The 21,003-nt window shown below is 47.7% G+C and overlaps 1 protein-coding gene across 1 annotated transcript in view; it reads right to left on the bottom strand.

Moving 5' to 3' along the window:
- Positions 1 to 21,003, bottom strand: part of lrp1ab (low density lipoprotein receptor-related protein 1Ab) — a 115,147-nt gene that overhangs the window by 85,966 nt on the left and 8,178 nt on the right. Inside the window, 1 exon segment of the mRNA XM_062541235.1 lies at positions 13,197 to 13,319. Within this exon segment, the coding sequence (XP_062397219.1) occupies positions 13,197 to 13,319 (123 nt within the window).

Below are 21,003 nucleotides of genomic sequence, written 5' to 3'. Positions count from 1 at the left end.
TTTATTGGTTGAACAAGAACAAGATAACCTTTCCATGAAAACACAAAATTGCACAACTTGCAGAACGCGATAACCTTCCTGAGAAAGCATGGATTTGCACAACTTTTGTGCACTTGATTTACTTCAGGCGTCATTATTGATTTTGGTGTGGTGTGTGTACGTGTGAGCGAGACAGTGTATGTGTGAGTGACTGTGTGTGTGTGTGTGTGTGGGGGGGGGGGGGGGGGGAGTAACCAGTGGTTACTCATGCTTTTCACCAACTCTGATTCACTGCTGGACTCCGGCAGCTCATTGGGTGCGGACCCTCGCTTGTCACTTTGAATTAGACGGTCCTTAACCCAAACATTTATTTTTAATTAAATAATCAGCTAAAAAGTCATCCCCGCCTGCAGCGATCCCACACGTCAAAGCGCATTTGCGCCCGTCACTGCTGGCGGAGGCTCAGGACAGCCAGAGACACTTTGGCGTTCAGCTGCTCGGCTGGATCACCGGGGACTCTAGAAACTTCCGCTCCTCTTGCGGCACATCATGATCGCACACAATCAAAACAATAATATCTTGTGTGTGCGCCATGCAGGTCATTCTCTCATTTGATTTGACCCTCGACTTCTGGTGCAAACTCTCTTCTTTGGCGTAACGACAAAGGAAACAGAAAAATCAGTACAAGATATAGGAGCGGAATGGAGCAAAATCTGGTATCTACCGTACGTGTGTGTGTGTGTGTGTGTGTGTGTGTGTGTGTGTGTGTGTGTGTGTGTGTGTGTGTGTGTGTGTGTGAGTGTGTTGTAAGTGTGGTGTGAGTGTGGTGTGTGAGTGTGTTGTGTGTGTGTGGTCTCTGACAAAGCCCAAGCTCCTCGGCCACATCTGAACGTGACGTCATGTCGATCTGGTCACTCCTCCAATTCTCCAGCGTCTCAGACGTTCAGGAAGTGGCTCATCCGACACACGCACCTCAGCGGATGCAGGCCCAAGGCCAGCGAGTCCTGAGTGCTCCTGGTCACGCCAGCCTCGGTGTGTCAGCACATATTTGGCCACAGACAGGGGAAGGATGACCATCTCCAGACATGGCATTCTTTTTTTTACCCTACCTAACTACATAAAAGCTGTGCTTAGTAAAAAAAAAAAAAAAAAAAAGAATGGGGCTGGCAATTGCACACACGCGTTGTCACACGTGAGGGAGATGAAGATGCCATGCCATTTCTTCCACTTAACCCCCCCCCCCCCCCCACACTTCTCCATTTCTTGCATTCTCTTCATATGACTTTCTACTTTCTTTCTGTCTAGAACCATGCAGAAAAACATACTGTTTATCTTGGCCCTTTCCTTCCCCCTCTCTCTCTCTCCTTCTCTCTCTCTCCTTTTCTTCGTCTTTCTCCCCCTCTAACATCTGCTGACCCATTTTTGGAAGTTGGGGGCTGGGGAGGGAAAGGGGTTCACCTCTCACACAGGAAGAGAGCAGCATGGTTCTGCACTCAAGAGGAGTGTGTGTGTGTGTGTGTGTGTGTGTGTGTGTGTGTGTGTGTGTGTGTGTGTGTGTGTGTGTGTGTGTGTGTGTGTGTGTGTGTGTGAGTGTGTGTGTGTGAGTGTGTGTCGAGTGGCCATTGTGAAACTCAATAGTGCACTCCTGCATGGTTGTTCCCTAAGCATTACAATAAGGTGTGAGTCTGTGTGTGCTCTAAAACAGTAAAGGTGGTTTATTTTTCAGAATTTATAATATATGCAAGTGTGTGAGTGTGTGTGTGTGAGAGAGAAAGAGGAAGGCTGAGAGAAAGAAAGAAAGAAAGAAAGAAAGCGAAGTTTGAATGGGTTAAATATTCATTTTTCGAGGACACATGGACCCCAGGAGTTGTTTGCTCTGGAGTGCTAATGCTCATTAGCATGCAATCTGCGCTGAACTCCAAAAGGCTAAATACTACAGGCAGACACACATAAGGCTCCAACACAAGGACTACCCGCAGTGCCCACAGTAGCCAGAGTTACAGGCTCTTCCTTCAGTATGGTACCTTCTTCATAATGTAGCATGTGAGACAGTTAACTACCAACCAAATTCAACCCAGTTGGCCTGAATAACAGAACTTCTTTCAGTCTTCATGAATCACTGTGTGGTTAGATCACTTCTAGCATTTACTGCACCTGTATCCAAGTGACCCTTCATCACGTCCAGATGGATAAAGAGGACCCTTACACTCACTGATCTATAAAAGAACACTGGATAGCGCATCTACGCCATAAACCTTAAGCCTCAGTGCGGCGCCCATATTGGGACCACTCACCAGTCGAACGCACTGATCTATAAAGAACACTGGATAGCGCATCCAGATCTACGTCATAAACCTGAAGCCTCAGCAAGGCGGCCATATTGGGACGCACCTCAGCGGATGCAGGCCCAAGGCCAGCGAGTCCTGAGTGCTCCTGGTCACGCCAGCCTCTGTGTGTCAGCACATATTTGGCCACAGACAGGGGAAGGATGACCATCTCCAGACATGGCGCCCATATTGGGACCACTCACCAGTCGAACGCACTGATCTATAAAGAACACTGGATAGCGCATCCAGATCTACGTCATAAACCTGAAGCCTCAGCAAGGCGGCCATATTGGGACCACTCGGGACAGTTCCGTTGGCTTCATTGTTGACGGGGCGGCAACAATGAGATAGTCTATCCAGTTATTCTTTATAGATCAGTGGTCCAGATGGATATAGAGGACCCTTAGACTACCCAGAGGCCCAACGCCACTTCCTCATTGCTTCCTTCCGTCCCCACAGACCTTGTGTGGAGACCTCTCAACACAAAGTCAACACATTCCTCCAAGGCTTAGTAGCTTGGCTTGTAATAGACCCTGTACCTCATTCAGAGGGACGATGACTTTATTGCTCCAATCTGTCCCGGTCATATAGGGCTGGACTGGGAAGAGATGGAGTGGACCTGAGCGTCTGGGCCCACCTATCAGGCGTCTTGTGATCTGTGAGCCCCATTGGCTCTTCTCTTTATTAAAATATGAGCACAACAGCTCCAGAGAGACTTATGTCATTTGGGGAGGGATGGAGTCCTTGAGGCCAAGATCTATGTAATCAAGGTGCTTGTGTAAGATGTGGTGTGTGCGTGAGTGTGAGAGTGAGTGTGAGTGTGAAACAGAGAGAGAGGGGGGGGGCAGGGAGAAAGAGAAAGAGAGAGAGAAAGAGAAAGAGAGAGAGAGAGTAAGCAAGAGTAAGAGTAAGAGGGAGAAAGAGATGTGTGTTTGTGTTCGTGCACCGTGATGAGGCTTTCTGCTCCTGCCCACAGAGAGCTCCAGGCTACTGGCAGGAGGACAAGCAAAGCACAACCTAAACCACGTCTCTTAAAGCACAACAAACCCTGGGCATTCACAGGAGACCAGAGAACATTCTGGAGCAGCTGTAGGAGGGACGTTCTCCAGCGCGAGAGGAGAGAGCAGAGCACTGCGCAGCAGAGAAGAGAAGAGAAGAGAAGAGAGGAGAGGAGAGGAGAGGAGAAACTGTCAGCCTGTCTGAACAAGCCCAGCGAGTAACGACACGTGTTGTAAACAAACTAAGGCGTGACTGTACAATGGGGCTGTAGCCTGCAGATATTGCCTCTCTGAGAGCAAGCTATATGTTGAGCCGAAAAGTCAATAAAACACACACAAAAAAACAGGCCATCAAGTGGGAGGGTGCTTTTTAGTACGTGGTGAGGGTCACAGTGGCAGATCTGAGAGAAGTAAGCTGCATAGAGAGAGAGAGAGAGAGAGAGGGGTGGGAGAGGGAGTGGGAGAGGTGGAGGTCAAGAGCTTCTGAACTCATGCTGGATTGGGGGGAAGTTGTTGGCGGCAAGTTCACACCCGGCTCACTAACTCAGACAATGAGCTGTTCCTTCCTGAGTGGTCACAGACAACCTCGTTCCAGACGACTGCCAGAAGTCTACTGGATACAAAAAAAAGGAGGCAAAGAGAGCAGTAGATATAGAGTTATGTGTGTGTGTGTGTGTGTGTGTGTGTGTGTGTGTGTGTATGTATGTGTGTGTGTGTGTGTGTGTGTGTGTGTGTGTGTGTGTGTGTGTGTGTGTGTGTGTGTGTGTGTGTGTGTGTGTGTGTGTGTGTGTGTATGTGTGTGTATGTATGTATGTATATGTGTGTTGGGTGGGGAGAGTAGTGTTTCCTATAAGTGCTGTTTGGGATAGTTAAGGAACCCCCTTTTCCTACTAAAGCTCAGTCATTTTACTGAACACAATATCCCCCACTGTAATCACTGGGGACCTACAGGCAATTTCCTTCAGCCCCATCCAGCAGCAGCCACAGCAGCACACCGTGTTAAACTGAGAAGACAGGAAGTGTGTTCAAACAAACAGGATACAACCGCGCACAGCACACCGCCGCCATAAATCCAGATAACAGCCACTCAATCCACAGCACGGGGCCTGAGCGGAGCAATCCCTCATTTAGGCAAACATTAAAGGGAATTTGGATTAAGCCCATTTTTGCCATTTCCAAGGAGTCTGTGTAGCTGCCTGTTAGGCTTATGGTCTCCTTAACATTTTTAAACCATTAGGTTTGACTGAGATAGAAGCCAGTGTACACACACACACGGGACACACAGACACACACACACGGGACACACACACAGACACACACAGACACACACAGACACACACAGACACACACACAGACACTCTCTGAGTAATACTGCAGGTCTGTAGAACAATGCCAGATTGTCATAAGCATTGTGCAGAATGAAATAATGAGCATGTGCATGTGAAGGGACTGCGTTTCACAACAGAGCAGACACAAGAACATGAACAAAAGCGAGCACGTCATATCTACCTGCGCTAACAATGGGAGGGATAATTGCGTTATCGTTAACGAAGCGGGCCTCACCTACCGGTGACACTAAGTGCTGAGGGTGGAGGTCTTTAGCGTCTCCGCCGCTGTCAGGCACAGGCCCACAGTCGGCCTGAGGAGCTCCCGACCCTAGCGGTCCCATCACCCCCTCACATTCCAGCCCCGCGCCTCTGGGCTCAGATAAGGGCCCAGGCCAGACTGGAGGAGAACAGAACCGACGGCAAACATCCGACGGCGGGTCATAAAGCTTCTTTTATCTCAAGTGCTGAAAGGCCTCTCCAATGAGGTTCACACAGTTGGAGCCAAGTCTCTCTTTTTTTTTCTGAGCGAGCTGAATGAAATAGATACAGCAGATGTCCAATCAAACCAAACTGTAATCAGTTGACCACTCTCATATAAAACTGTATAAAACAGACTGTTTTCCAAGTTTTCTCCACAAACTCGCTATATTACATTAATTCACATGAACCCACTCACTTGACAATTCCAGCGAGACAACAGGCTAACCTTTTCATGATTATGTTTTCCGTGAAAAGGCTTTGCGGATCTTTCCCCCCCCCCCCCCTCACTGCACCCACAGTCACGCTTTTGTGTTTTGCGAATGGAGAACTACAGCGGGAACCTTTACCGTACCCAGTGGAACAAAGCTATTAATTATCTCCGTTCCGAGGAAATATCTACGCTCCTCACACTCAATACCGCACATACTGTACGCTAGTGCAACGCATGAACTTCAACAATTTACCCGACAAGTTGGGTCCATACAACACGTGTGTGTGTGTGTGTGTGCGCGCATGTGTGTGTGTGTGTGTGTTCCCTATTTGCCCTCCAACCACTCTGGTTACATAATGACCTTACATTTTCCTTCCCTGTTGAGCTTTTGTGCGCCGCATAAAGGCCAGCGTTTATTCCGGCGCTTCAGGGGTCTGTGATCCCCTCTGACTCCCATTGAAACTCCTGTCAGCTCCAATGAACATGTTCCTCGGGGTGACAGGCCGAACCAGTGAGCACCACAGACAGTCCACATAAGCACAGCGCGTGCATACACACTCCCCCCCCCCCCCCCCCCCCACACACACACATACAGTTACAGAGCTGCTTGATGGGTCTGCATGCTTACAACCTGCATTCATTACAAAAAAGCCACGACATCTTCCACCACCTGTGTACAGAGCAAACTGCCAAAAACCCGATTTGAATCATTGGATATGTCCTCTCTTTACCTCGAACATGTAGAGTCTACTACATATTAACCTCAATGGAAATGCTATGGCAAATCATCTGAGGAGGATTCTGTTCGCTACTGTGGATGGACTAACTTCAGCTTCACTCATGAATTCATGAATGCAAATGAACATTGTTCTCACTATTAATGGTGAAATTACTTATAATTGTATATTACATATATAATATCACCAATCCATCATAACGGGACATCTAAGTTGAGCTGCTATTGCACCATGACTGAGCACGAGCGTCATCGCCATACTGGAAGAGAACTGAAATCACAGGAGATGCTTGAGTCATGGGAGGGAACTGCACACCAAGCAGGATGGCAGGACCTTGCACAAGTTGGAAAAAGGACCACGTCAACCCAGTCAACCAAAAGAGGAACCGGAGACAGAGCCAGTAAGATGTCTAGCATGCAGGTTCTCACAGGCAGGTAGACAGCCTGCGCTAGATGGGGTTCCTTTGGCTCTTCTATGACCTTAAGCATCAGACATCTCCCCAAGCTCTCCATGCACGGCTCAGCAGGGCTGGAACTCAATCTCATTTGCCTTCGTAAAATCCCTGTGTGTGTGGCTGTTTTTCCCCCAACGGAACAGCGATCCAATTCCAGCCAGCCTCTCAGCCTTTCTATTCATCTTAGAATCTCACTAAGAAATCCTCCCCCTATATGACATCGAGGACTCTATAGTCTGTGCAGCCTCTGCGCCTTATCGCTATCATCCAACACACTTGGTCTCTCCTTGAATTTCTCTTTTTCTGCTTTCTCCATCCCTAGCTCTTTCCTCTGGGGGAGGGGGGGGGAGAGAGAGCAAGAGAGAGACAGAGAGAGGGAGAGTGAGCGCGAGAGACAGAGCGAGAGAGAGAAAGAGTGTGAGTGAGAGAGAGAGCATGAGAGAGAGTGAGCGTGTGAGAGAGAGAGTGAGCGTGTGAGAGAGAGAGTGAGCAAGAGAGAGAGAGAGAGAGTGAGCAAGAGTGAGTGAGCAAGAGAGAGAGTGAGATGCTGAGATTGCCCTGCTGGGTGTTTGTGGTTCAGCCTGTGGGGTGGACGTCTAGCTGAGGGGCAGTGGGACTGGTGGGCTGCAGACTGGGGCTCTGAACCTCCCCCTGAGGCCTCCACTTGGGAATGAGAACACATTACATCTCTCTGCTGTAAGACAATACAGGCCCCTTTTGCCTGCGACGGTGTTCTTCTCTCTCTGTGTGAGTGAGTATGGGTACAGAAGCTTTGTGACCGTCTACTGTTTGGAGTGGGTTGGAGCATGATGTCCAGCTCCCTCCTCCACATCATGCTCCAACCCACTCCAAACAGATGCCCAACAGGCCTTGCCACAACAACAAAAGCTCCATGTGGCAAGCTGAAATCAAATCAAATCACCAGCAAATTTTGAGCAGGCTATGAAATTATCACTCTAAAATAAGAGCGAGTCGGACTGTTATTTTTCTTCCTTGAAAAGACAAAAATGGACATGACTCATTGTGTGCTATCAGCGCGCTGGCAAGATGGCCCTGCTTGTGTGGGCAACTGCAGAAAACAGGTGGTGAGGCCTTATGCGAGTGTGTATTAGTGTGTGTGTGTGTGTGTGTGTGTGTGTGTATTAGTGTGTGTGTGTGTGTGTGTGTGTGTGTGTGTGTGTATTAGTGTGGTGTGTGTGTGTGTGTGTGCTGGTTTGTTGGTGTGTATGCCTATTAGCACATGTGTGGTCAAGGCGGTCCGCATGTGTGCGTGGTCACACAAGCGTGCATGAGTGTGTGTGTTTGTATGGTCGGCTTGAGGTTAACAAGTGCAAATGCCCCGGGGAGTGAATGAGAGTGTTTAACAGGCCATCTGAATTTGAAAGGCACGACCATTTGCATAAGCAATTCAGATCCAGATCAGACATGGCCCTGGCTCACCCCCTCCTTGCCCTCCTTGCCCTCCCCGCCCCTAAAACCAGGCCCCGAGATGCAAAGTTCATTCCTAAATGCAAACGATCGCGAGCGAGAGGCCTGGACTTGTTCGGGCGCATTTGGTCTTATCAGAGATTTCAGACGGATAAAAACAAAAAACCCACACACAGCGCAATAAGGGGCCTGATGAAAGCCAACTTCTGTATCTATGCAGACATAACCAACAAATGCGGAAAGATCTTGTGGTTTCACAGGGTGTTCCTGAAGATGCAGGCAGCCACCCTCATCAGAAAGACCCAAAATAAATGGACCCATCAACACACAAACACAGGTCTCCCTGCCAATGACTGAAAGAAACAGCTCCATTTAATCAAATGAAATCACCCTTGGGGTTTTGGGTGTTGGGGGGAGGGGGGGGATGACAGTGTCATGCACAGGCTTATGGGATGCCTGCTGATACTCTGAATTGTCATTACGATGCAGCAGCAGGCCGTACTGTACCTGAGCAGGATGCCCCTATTATGCTAACAAGGTCAGATAAAGGCCCCAGTGTCCCCAGCTGCATGGTCCGCTCCTCCCAGGCCTTGTTATGCTGTTGTGTTTCTTGGCATCATGCAGCTCAAGCTCAAAGAGCTTTAATTGGAAGAGCCGTCCCCCAGAGTTTGGGCAACTGCCCTCAGTGGTAACTTGGCCTTCATGGGGTTACCTATCTGCATTCTCATAGGCGACCTGACCTGGATGTCAAGCTCACTTCGTTGCTCAGACAAGAATCAGTAAACAAGATATACAGACTGATATGTACACGAAACCACAGACAAGAAGGTATTTGCACACACAGACAGTGAGATGCACACAAACACAACAGCTTATTAAGATCTTGGGAACCCCAACCCTCAGGGGACTGGCGCGTGTTGCACTTTCCCCACAAGCACTGCTAGTGTACAGGGAGCGAGCGAGAACGAAATGAAGACGTAGATGTAGACATAGAAAATGACAGATGAGAGATAGACAGACCGAGATTGAGACAGACGTAAAAAAAAAAAGGGGAAAGGACTAGCTGTGCCTCTGGCACAAGACCAGGCTTTCCTCTCCTCTCCTCTCCTCTCCTCTCCTCTCCTCTCCTCTCCTCTCCTCTCCTCTCCTCTCCTCTCCTCTCCCTGTTCTGGGTTCAGTCTTCCCGCGGTCCGCTGCTCCTGAAGTGCCCTCCTCTGATACACTGACAGAACCAGAACCAGAGCCATCCGCAGGGAGACCCGAGCTGTGGTTGACTGCTCTCCTATTGGCTGTCTGTCCACCCTTATTCCGTCTGCACTGGTGCCATTTGGACGAGAGATTATCGGCTTTTTAGGGTGACGTGTTTGACAACAAGGTGGCAAGTCGGAACAAACAATCCATGCTGTTGTTTGTTTATCTCTATTGCTGTTGTTTGCCAGAGAAATGCCATCAGTCAGCAGAATGTGACAAAAACACTATTTGACACTTTCAAACTGGGATTCCACATTTGGTCCCCAGGCAAAGGCTGCATCAGAGAGTATACGCAAACTATATGGCTCCACATGCAATTAAAGAGGCTGTGAAGATCCCTTCCCAAGGCTCCCAGCCATGTCTTTATGCTGACAAAGGCAAGCCATAAATACAGCTGCACTGACTGAAGCCTTCCAGAGTTGTGTCTGGGACGATCTGGCTGGTGTTCATGCATGGATCACAAACACTTCGTGATCAAAGCCTTGGCCTCAAATATCAACATGCAGATGTCCTGATTTTGGGGTTTTTTGCTTTTTGGTGACCAGAGAGTAAGTGTGCTGATGTCAGATGTCTGGCATAACCTCTGCAGTCAGTTGTGTTTTCTGCCAAATACATTAAAAATATTCAAAATATAAAAAGGTAGGAATATGGCACAATTATGACCCCTCGGTACCTCATCTCACCAAAGTACGAAAGGCAATAAAACCGGTTTTCCAGATGGCTTGGAGCCTTTTGGAATTGCACACAATAAAGTCCTGTTTTTCAGTGCTGGAATTTTATTTGAAGTCGTCGAGAAGTGAACATTTAAATAATGCCAGTGTCGGGGTTATGGCTAGAATCAGTGACTGTGTAATAACCACCTTAGCAAGATCTCAGACATACAACATGTGATTTATCTCTGTACTACTCGAGTAAAAACTCGTTCGGAATGATTATTTCGAAAAAATTAAGAATAATTTCGAGGAGAACTTACTTACGTTTAGCTTTCATGAGCTTAGCATAAAAAATGGAAAGCTATGACTATGGTCTTCTACAACCAGTCAACTATGTGCTCCAGCTAGTTACAGCAGAGAGAGTCATCTGTAAACAGGCATAATTACTAGGGTGCTTTAGCAGACTGCCATTTTGTTTGAAATCATTCCCTTGTTGAAACAATAGAGGAGACAGTTTCTAATAGACTGGGCTGTTTAGCCTACTGCCAAGAAAGCTTCAAAAGATGACATCTTTTTTTAGGCTTTGTTTTTGGAATGATGTAGATCTGTTTCTCAGTACTGTACTTTGCTAATATTTTCCTTGGCCCCATAACATTCACTTGAGTTGATGCATTCCACGCCGTCTGCCTTGAATTATCATTACTTCAATGAGACCTCCTGCTTAGATGAGCATTGGCATCGACTTGGAGAAGGACAGAAAGAGGTGCAAGACTGAACAAGAGAGCCCTCTTCACGGAAAGCAGCACAAATTGAGCAGCTTCCAGGCATTATAAAAGGGCAGGCGCGTCTCACACACACACAGCTACCGGCCGTGCTAGGGGCCCCCAGGTGAGCCTATGCGGCTTCCCCACCAACCGGCAGCAGCTTATCAGGACAGCTGCCTTTACATCTGGGCTGAATGAACCGCTTTACTTTCTGTACAGATTCCAGTGTAGCTCTCTAGTGTGAAGAAAACAGGACTGATGTGGTAATCGAGAATATGGGGGGGGGGGGGGGGTTAGTTAAGAGAGAGAGAGAGAGAGAGAGAAAGAGAAAGAGAAAGAGAGGGAGAGAGAGAGAGAGAGAGAGACAGACAGATAAAGGGAGTGTTCTCCCCCCTCCCTTCTCCTCAGTAACCGTGTGCCCTTCTTTTAATGATATATTGACCTACTTAAGGATATAAACAGACCTCATGGAAGGCCCATAGAGCAGAGCAGAGCAGAGCAAAGCAAAGCAGAGCAGCAGCCCAGTAGAGATCGGAGATTGACTGAGCATAGTGGTCTGACATATAGGGGGGGTGGGGTGTAGGAGAGAGAGAGAGAGAGAAAGAGAGAGAGAGAAAGAGAGGACAAAAATATGAAAGAGCACAAAGAGGAGAAAGTGTGTCAGCCCGAAGGATCCTGGCAGAGGCTGGGAACCCAATCTGCTGGTTAGTAATTAACTGGCGCAGTTGAAAACGCTAGGCAGTTAAGCAGTAAAAATTGTATACAGTACAAACAAACATGGTAAGTCTGTGGTCCAGAGACAAGTCTAAACTTAACCCTATGGAATGGAGTCGCGGAGCCGCGAAGCCGTGTTTGTGTGCGGAACATGCGTGACTGTGACACGTCTGGGTGTGTCTTTGTGTGTGCTTCAAGTGCAGAACTCGTTTAAGTATTACTGTCAATGAAAATAGACTGGAGTTTCACTTTAGTGTAGAAAGATAATTGATATGGTCGGAATACAATGAGACACCTCCAGCAAATCAAAGCGTGAGACAAAAAGTAAAAAAAGAAAAAAAACAGACAGTTTTGATGTGGCTAAATGATCAAGGTTCATGACCACAACAGGGGAGTATAACTAGTACAGGTCCAACACTGTATGTGTTTAAGGGGGGGGAAAAACATTTACATTTACAGATTACTCAGCCGTATCTCCTCTAAATATGTACTCTACATATCAGTGATGGATTAGGGGCATGGTGGCGTCACCACTGTGAAGCTCATTCCCACAAGGATGAGAACTAATCCACACCTAGACTGCACTGGCCTTTGATGAGCCTCGCATTGGGCTGCTTAAAATAGGTGATCTTGGTCTTGGGCTGACATGATCCTCATAAATATGTGGCTATAGCCTGTATATTACTATCACTAGATTTCACCTTGTGAATACTCTGCTGTTCAAACTGTCACAAAACAAATCCCAGACGGTGTAACGACCAAATTGTGGTTTCGAAAGTTGTTAAGTTGTACCTTGAGTGTGTAACCTCAGAGCGGTAATACTAGCTGTATTAGCAGCCAGTGCAGCTTATTAAACACAGTTGAGAGCACAGTAGCAAGAGCACAGTAGACTATAGTTAATTGGGTGGATAAACTTGGTGCTGGGACTCAGTGTGGGCTTCAGGCAAAATGAAAAGGCACATTGTCTGCCTGGACAAACTCTATAAGTGGCATGGAAATCATATTAGAGTCTGGGTGTATGGTGGCGAGAGGTCGATAGCCACTCAGAAAGAGTCACAGGACGGGAGTTGTGTGATGTTATCGCTCACTTCTTGGAGGCAAATGAAGACTTTTCATTTTAGATTATCAAAACAGCATCACAGAAAGAAAGAAACAATGAGGGACACTGTAGCTAGCTTTGTTCACTGTCCTTGTGAGAGTGTTTGTTTACTTTGCAGGAACAAACAAGGACGTCGTGCTCCGAGACATGAGTGAAACTGGACCGGAAAAAAGCCAGCCCAGAGCTGCATCATGTCTGAGCTGAGGCGAAGCACTGGGGGTCTGGAGTGTTGAGAGCAAGAGAAAGCCAAGGGCCAAGCGTCCACTCTGCCTCTTTTCCACTCTCCCTGCGAGAGGCAAAGTGCCTGTATTTACCCAGCACTGGCCGCGACGTTCAAAATTCAATTCCTCTTGCGCAAAGGGAGGTGTTGGGGGAGGGGGGTGAGTGAACCCAACTGTGCTGAAACATGTAACCCCTTCGCACCCCCAGATGACTGCTAATCCACAGGCATTGTCCTAATGTTACACGCACAAGCCCATCTGTTAGCACTTAGCTGCTAACATTTACCCAAACAAAAAAAACACAGCCAAAACTGTGGTAGTGTAAGGCTGTTGAGGGGATGGATTGGGGGGTGAGGGGGGGTTGTGTTAAGGAGAGCGTGAGCGAGAGAAAGAATGAGAACAGAGCCGCACATTCTTCCAGATGATTCAACTCCTTTTTCCTCCCAGTGGAATTAGAACACAATTTACCGGAACCCGCAGCGAGGTTGAGTGGCTCAATTTAAGCCAGTGGGCACAGGAAGGCTATTACACAAAACACACATAGTTACTCACAGATATCTGGGGCCTCGTCCGAGCCATCTGGACAGTCCTTCTCCCCGTCGCAGCGCCAGCCTTTGGAGATGCAGGTCACCTGGTCCTTGCACACAAACTGCTTGGAACTGCAGGTCTTTGGGGCTGATGCAGAAAAGATCAAGATTAGAAATATTTCATAATAAATCATTAATAAAGGACATCCTATCCTCAGCAATCTTTGGTATTCTAAACTGTAGCAGCTGACAATAACTATACATAAATCTCTTTCCATGCTTGCAATATAAATATGGTCAATTGTGTGCTTAGATGGAAGGAAAGATGGACAGGTCCTTCTACAGTCATTGATTTCACTCATGCTTTTAACCAAAGCAACTTTCTGCACAGGACAGGTGCACATTCACTATGGTGTGACTCATATCTGGGAATCAAAATCCAAAACCTTGAAAGCTGTTGGCAACGAGTTCCAATTGTTGGTCTAAGGGAAACAAAACTTGTCAGGGAGAGGTAATGTTGCAAATGATGTATTGCAAAACAATGATTTGAACTTGGAAGGTTGAACAAAACTCTGAACTACGGCCTCGAAAAAAAAAAAAAAAAAAAACAGTCCTCTCTCTTTGAAACTCCTTTTCAGTTCAGCCTTCACAGAAACGGATAGAGGTTAGCTGACACAGGTTAGCCTTCTGGGTAGGATGTCTAGCTATATGGTGAGGTAGTGGTGGGAGGAGAGCCAGTTTCCTAGCACCAAACCACCTCTTTGATACAAAGGCCCCATTTCATGTTTATTTGTATGTGTATATAAGGAAATACCATACATGAATATGAGTGGGTGTTCTCTAAGACTATACCACATTCGGTTTTTTTTTTACATTAGTAACTTTTTCGTCTTCTTATGTCCAACAGTTAGCCGTCACCCCCACCCCTGTCAAATCGTCAAAATCAAACGAAACATCCAGCATAACTCCAGAGGCCCCTGTAATCACAAGTGGGGTGTGTGGGTATTTTTGCCCAGTGACGGTCTGCGGAGATCTCCGCGGCTGGCTGTCGGACAGCACCGGGGCCACGGCTAGTCTTGGCACCGCCTGCGACTGCTGACACGGGCTCCGCACAACCACAGGCTGGGAAACACACAGCGACGTCTCTTCCCCCACTGCCCTCACCTTAGGCCAGAAGGGGAACGCTGCATGGCACTGCTTCACCAACAAACACTACCAAGCTCAGCCCAGAGCAGCACAGACACACACACTGAAAGTCTTCCTTACATGCTCTCACAAAACACATACACCCTTTTTCTCTCTCCGTATCGTCGCTTCTCGCACACAAACATTCTCATTTTTTGGTCGTCTGTCAAAATCCCTGCACTTTTGTGGGAGTGATCCACTCTCTCGGGTTTTTGTCGACCACAAAATGCTTTTGGAGCCATTACACAACTGCTATGCATGTACACAGCTTCTTTTTTTATGAGCAGGCCGATGGTGCAATTCTCGACCCTAAAACCAGTCTTCCTATAAAATCTTTTTTTTTCCCCCTCAACAGTTTGACCTAAATCAACATTTTCTATGTTTGCTAACTAGGCGAGTTGTTTACCACTTAATTTTAGATGGCGTATTCATTCTAACCGGTCCAAACAGGGCACACTGTAACCCTCGGCATTCCTGGGCGGCGCAAGAAGGTTCCAGAAAAGATCAGCAGTAAATATCTAATTGTGATTCTCAGCAGGGAGCCGCCGCTCCTCAGCCGTGGGTGACTTACCTCCCAGCACACTTGGCAGCGCGAGAGGTGGGTCCCTTGTGGAAGGGAGAGGGAGACAGAGTGGGGGTGGGGAGGGAGGGTGGGTGTGTGGTGGGGGTGGGGGGGTGGGGGGGGGGGGGGGGTGCAGCTCAAGGGGAAGGGAGGATGTGACTGCACTCACAAGAGAGGACTATTATTGCGGTCACGTCCTCGTAAACTCTGCCAGACCTGGGGAAGGCAAGAGATTGGCTCTCAATTGCTCCTCTACTATTCAGCTAAGAGGTTGTGCCTATGTGTGTGTGTGCATGCAGCAGTATGTGTGCATGCAGAAATGTGTGCGTGTGTGTGTGTGTGGGGGGGGGGGGGGGGGGGGGGTATGTGTGTAAGTACGCATATGCATACGAATGTATGGCTGTCATATGTGAGAGACACAAGCTGAATCCCAATGCAAGAGGACCAGAAAATACTGCTAAATACATGGACACATGGAGTCCATGTTTGTGGTATGCGTGCCATGTGTACATGAGTGCCTTCAGAACAAAAAGAAAAGCTCAACAAAGGCATTATTGGCAGCCCTGAACAAACTGAAAAGCCCTCGTTTCCCAATAAAGGAGTAGACTTCCTTGAATGGCGGGACAGTCACTGGTACTGTAAACAGCCCAGTTAGTGTCTGATGTCTAAGGTCTCTCCACAGCCTTATGGAGAAAGGCCAAGGGGGCAACCCAAGTGGAAAGTGCACATAAAAGTTTACAAGCAAATAATAACAGCACGGGAAGGGAAGCAGAGAGAGGTAACAGGAAAGAAAGTGTATATAGAACGAAACGATAGAGTGTAGGTGGAAGGAAACAGGCCTGTACAGAAATCATTGACACTAAACAAACTAAAGTCCTAAAGAGATCATACTATATAGAAAGCCATTTATCCTTGCTGATCAGGACCATTCAATATGCCGTACAGATGCACTTCAAAAGTAATCGTGACCTTCCCTAGAAGCCACGCTCACACAAATACTAGGTGAAGAGAATGGGATAATTACAAAAATGGGTGTTTGTGGCCTTCCAATAAGAACAGAAGAGCCCCCATGCCAGGCCATGCCAGAGTAAGGCCAGGGCACGAGCTGGAGCTCAACAGGCTAATGTGTCTCCGCAGATCTGGCAGGGGGGGATCGTCTAGCCCATCAACCCAAGCTCCCTACAGCTTCCGCCAGTGGTCAACTTGTTCTCGATGACTGTGCATAAAAAGCCCAACTGAAAATAAAACATGGCAGCTTCTAAATTTACCAGTGCAAGCTCTGCACCACAGCACAGAGTGCCCACAGCATGGAGAAACCTTCGAGGCCTAATTGGAGGTTGTGGCTTTGAGGAGGGAGGGTGAATGACACCGAGTCGGGAGTGGGGGGGTGGTGGGTGTTCAGGAAGGCTGTTTCCCACAGGCAACCATCCATTTCGGAGCCCAATGACATATTTCTGACAGAGATGAGGATTGTTAATTCACTTTCCCCCCACAATTTCTCTGTCCCCGACTCTCCAGCACGGCCAAATGACAGCTTTTCCCAAGGTGCAAATCATGGCTGGCTCACGGTCACTGCGAGTGAACAAGGCCTTTTTTGTGCCTCGGGACAACACCCAATAGTAAAACATCAAAACAATAAACTGGGCCAAGCAGAAACAAGCACGTCTACATACAACAGAACCGATGCATTAAAAAAACATGTGCTTAAACACAGGGTTAGAAAATAGAGCCTACTCTTCCCAATGAGCTTACTTTTAGGGGAGACTCCTTTGGAGTCTAAGATTAGCGGAGGGAAGTTTGCTAAAGAAATGTGTGCCACTGAGAGGTAACCCAAGCCAGACGACAGAACGAGGGGAAAATCATCTACAAATGAGATTGGGGTTAACCCAAAATGCGGAGGACTTCCCTTCTCCAAAAAATTCCAGTGAAGGTACACCAGCTTGACATTCTCCCCTATGAGACAGGCCTGATCCAGCGCTGCTTAACAGTATCTGCAGCCTCTTACTCCAAAGGGAAAAGGCTTTGCGTCCTCAGTCCTGAAGTGACTTATGCTGATCAATTTAGTGTGGTGTCACGTCATATTCACATGCCTCAGCTCTACTAAATTTACGAGAGAACACTGAACCGGCTAACCTGTGGCGAGATACGAGCAGGCTGTGGTGGTTTCTTCAATAACGGCCATGTTCTCCCAATTGCAAGTAAATCCTTTACTATGTGTGATTTCTTTTGATAAATAAATGCCCCAAATGCTATGCTATATGTTATTCAGTCGTAAATAAATACATATTGCTGTTTTACTCAGAGCTCCACTGACTAATGTTGCTTTGGTCCAAAACAAAAATGTACTCATCGTCAATCATCCACGAATAGACTCTAGGTTGTTGCTAGACCAGAGTTTCCCTTTAAGCCAATGGGAGAATAGGGCCCTAAGAGTCTGCTGTGAGATGTTTTAGAGGGGGGGGGGGGGTCTTAATAAGCTGTGATGCAGGAGCTTAGGAGAAGATCACAGTGCACCTCTCACGCTACTGCCACCAACAGCGGTGTCACAGCTCGCACCTTCAGATATCACAGGGGGAAGCCAGGACAAACAGTGCTGTGACACTCAGGCCTGCGAGCGCCCATTCCACACGCCTTGCCAACAGCAGTTTGGGAAGATGTAGGGGTGGCTTCACAGGAAGAAAAAGATGACGTGATGTGAAATGACGGCTGGATGGATGGAGCCTGAAGAAAAAAGGCGTTAAATAAAATATCAATCCGTATTTCCCCGGGGGATTTGGAGCGATGACATTTCGCAGAAGTTCCCCCTGCTGTCCTCTTTTTCTCTCGCCGACGCTGCTGGTGGAGACGAGACGAGGCGCGGCGCGGCGCATAGGAGGAGCCATTAAATATGAACGCCGCGAAATGCCGCTGCATCAGCGCAAGACCAGCGCCTGCTCTGCTCCCAGTCTGGCCCACTTTGAAGAATTTGTCATAATATTTACCAAAGGAATACCTGGAATGCAGGCCAGGCCTCACACGTCTGACTGAGAGGGTCGGCAGAGGCAGCCAGAGCGGCCCGTCACAGGCAGGAGATGGGAGGCCTACTACGTGTGCCACGGTTAGCCGCTTTCAAGGAAAGTGCCCAGTGCACCAAGCAGAAGCTGCCAGAGCTTTTAAAAAACACAGCTCGGGTCTGCACCAGCAGTGCTGATGTTTTGGCGAAACACGAGTTCTCACATCTTTGCGAGATCCTCTGAGACCACATCTACATTCCTCCTTGGGGAGAAAAAAAAAAAAAACTCTTGGTGTCCCGACGTGCTTTTAACACAAATACCGTTAACGGCTACCACAGAGTTCAGCCAGCATGGATCGTCTTGTTTTCCCATTAAGCTCTTTAACCACTAGCGCCAACTTCACAAGTTCCAACTGCACGCATGCATGCGAGATACCTTGAGGGCAATCAGCGACTGTTGATAATTCCGGGCACACTGCATATCAGCCACAATTTCAATTATAGTGATTAAGCCATTAAAAGCAATCTTTCATGGCTACTAAAACATTTTAATTATTAGCTGCTGTGTTAATTGACTTTAACGGAGTGATAATGATCCCCTGCTCTGCTCATTTTCATTGTGATGCACTGTAATTGGTCTGACAAATGTGTGGGTGCTGCTTTTTTTTTTTTTTTAACGGCCTATTCATCTTTAGTTTTGAAGAGGATGGCGATGACATTAAACAGGACTGTCCAGAGTAGGTTCAGGTAGGGAGAACAGGAGAACCGAAGAGACCGTTGAACAGAACTTCTAGGATGTGGTGAGGGAGAAAGAAAGAAAAAGTTCACGGATGGAGAAATGAGAGCAAGAAAATATAGTGCAGGATAGCAGCGGAGCGAAAAGGGCAAGAGGGAGGGAGAGAGAAAGACAGTGATGGGAGGCCGGACGGAGCTCATCTGGTGGCCCCAAAGCAGTGTCCACCCTCTGCATCGCAGCTTGGGCAGCCCTGACCCATTTTCTCGCACTCCTTTGCTCTCGTTCCCTCTGGCTCCCTCGCTCGCTCACTCGCTCACTCAGCCTCTCCCCCTTGTCCCTGCTCCCACTCCCCAAATCAACTCCAGATCTCAGCAGAACATTCCAGCACCTTCTAATTGATTTCATGTGGAGAAGCCCTTCTCTAGAAGGATGCAGGCTGCTTTTTTCAAAAGAGGAGCTGTGGGATTTAGGGGGAGCCTTTATAAGTGGCTCTGGAATTTAGGAGATGGGGGGGGAGAGAGAGAGAGAGAATAAAAGCTGGACTTCTGTTTTTGGGCTGACATGTAATAACAGCGTCTTAGGCTGAAGCATACAGTATACAGTATGTATATCTCCGTTTCAGGGACTCCTAGCCTTGTGATAGATTGAGAGTTCACACGTTTGATAACTCAAACGGAACAGAAGTTGAGGGACTTCAAAGGTGACCAGACATTTAGGTTTAATTTACCTTGTGTGCCATCATTTCCTTCGCAAATGAGCAAATGCTTGCAAAGGCAAAAAATAAAAACTCACACTGAGCATGTTTGTGTGTGCCATATTTGTGTAATACATCCAATGTCACGTAAACTAACACATTCTTTAATCAAAAGTTTCACTTGGACCACAGCCTGTGTTTTCATTCCATTTGTATGTGTGCTATTAAATAATTTGTGTTTGGAGCAGTGCCGGCATTTGCCCAGATTAGGTTTCCAGATAAGAAAACAAAAGCGGCTTATCATACTTAAACACGCCTTGACTCACTGCGGTTGCTAACTGCCCTGTGCTACATTGTGGAGGGGGGGTTAAAAGGCAGCGCCGTGTGTGGCGATAGGTCAAAGGTCAGGATGCATCTACCTGACCCACAAACTCGCTGGAGACTCTGTCTCCTCGGCTCTGCCTGGTTACTTCCTCTCACTGAGGAGCAGAAAGCTCCAGCTGAAAACTCTGGGTATGCAATTAGACCCTGGGGCAAGTTTTAAGTAATTTCACCAAATCCCAGTTTAGCTCGATTTCAAAGAGCGCAAAAATTGGAACGCTCAGAAAAGCAACAATTAGAACTAAACATGGACTGGAGCGCAGCACTTGTTATTCCTCTTCTGTTTTTGTGGTGCATCAATTATTCAGAGCAATGTCCTTAAACATGAGACTAGACTGAATACGTGAACCAAAGAATGTAACGGGGAAAACAGAGAGACACTTACATATGTTAAAGGCAATCTGGGAGGAAACTGACAGTCAACTGCAGGAAACGTTGATAAACAGACACAGGCACACTTCCATTAAAGGGTGTGAGAGAGCAGCTAGGAAAAGCGTCGTGCACCAAAGTATTCTCTCTGCCTCTCTTTCGTTCTCATTCCGACTGGTCTACTGAATCAATCACTCAATGGGAGCACTGTGGCATGGCTGTCCAGCAGAACCACCAGCCCCATCGCTCCGTGTCCAGTATCACCATGAGCCATTTGCCGGCTTACTGCGCATACACAATGTCCGCCATACCCCCCCCCCCCCCCCCCACCCCTGCCCCAACACCACATCTCCACTCCCCCTTCACGGCCTAATCCACAGTGGTCGTTTTCTAAGTGGCTGAACAGGCAGACAAACATGGTGGGTGAACTTCAGGAGCCACTTAGCATGGCTAGACTCTCTCTGGTGTCACGACAGAACAGAGGAGCTTGTCATCAGACCAACCCAGGGGGCCACCTGATAAGGTCCTTGTATGTGTGTGTGTGTGTGTGTGTGTGTGTGTGTGTGTGTGCGTGTGTGTGTGGTGTGTGGGAGGGGCATATCACAGACAAGGCAAGACTTGCATCCACAGAAGACAGTGGAGTGGAAACACCATCAAAGCTAGCTGTTAGCTTTACTGTGAGGAAATATGGAGCAAGAGTGTTTGCTGATCGGCACTGTAACAGTCTGTAGCAATTAGACCAAACAGCAAACTGGTAAGAGTAGAAAAATGGTGGATGAGACATTCACAGCTAAAGATGATAGACGGCTTTAGATAATTTACTTCAGGCCATCTGAGGACTGTCGGAGACCAAGACAAATTTGACAAAAGCTACATGAGCGGAAAAAACTACCCTGCAGAATTTGAATGTCTC

Source organism: Sardina pilchardus, chromosome 7, assembly GCF_963854185.1.
Source record: "Sardina pilchardus chromosome 7, fSarPil1.1, whole genome shotgun sequence".
NCBI lineage: Eukaryota > Metazoa > Chordata > Actinopteri > Clupeiformes > Clupeidae > Sardina > Sardina pilchardus.
The sequence above is the reverse complement of the archived record's forward strand: the minus strand, read 5'-3'. Positions and strand labels throughout refer to the sequence as shown.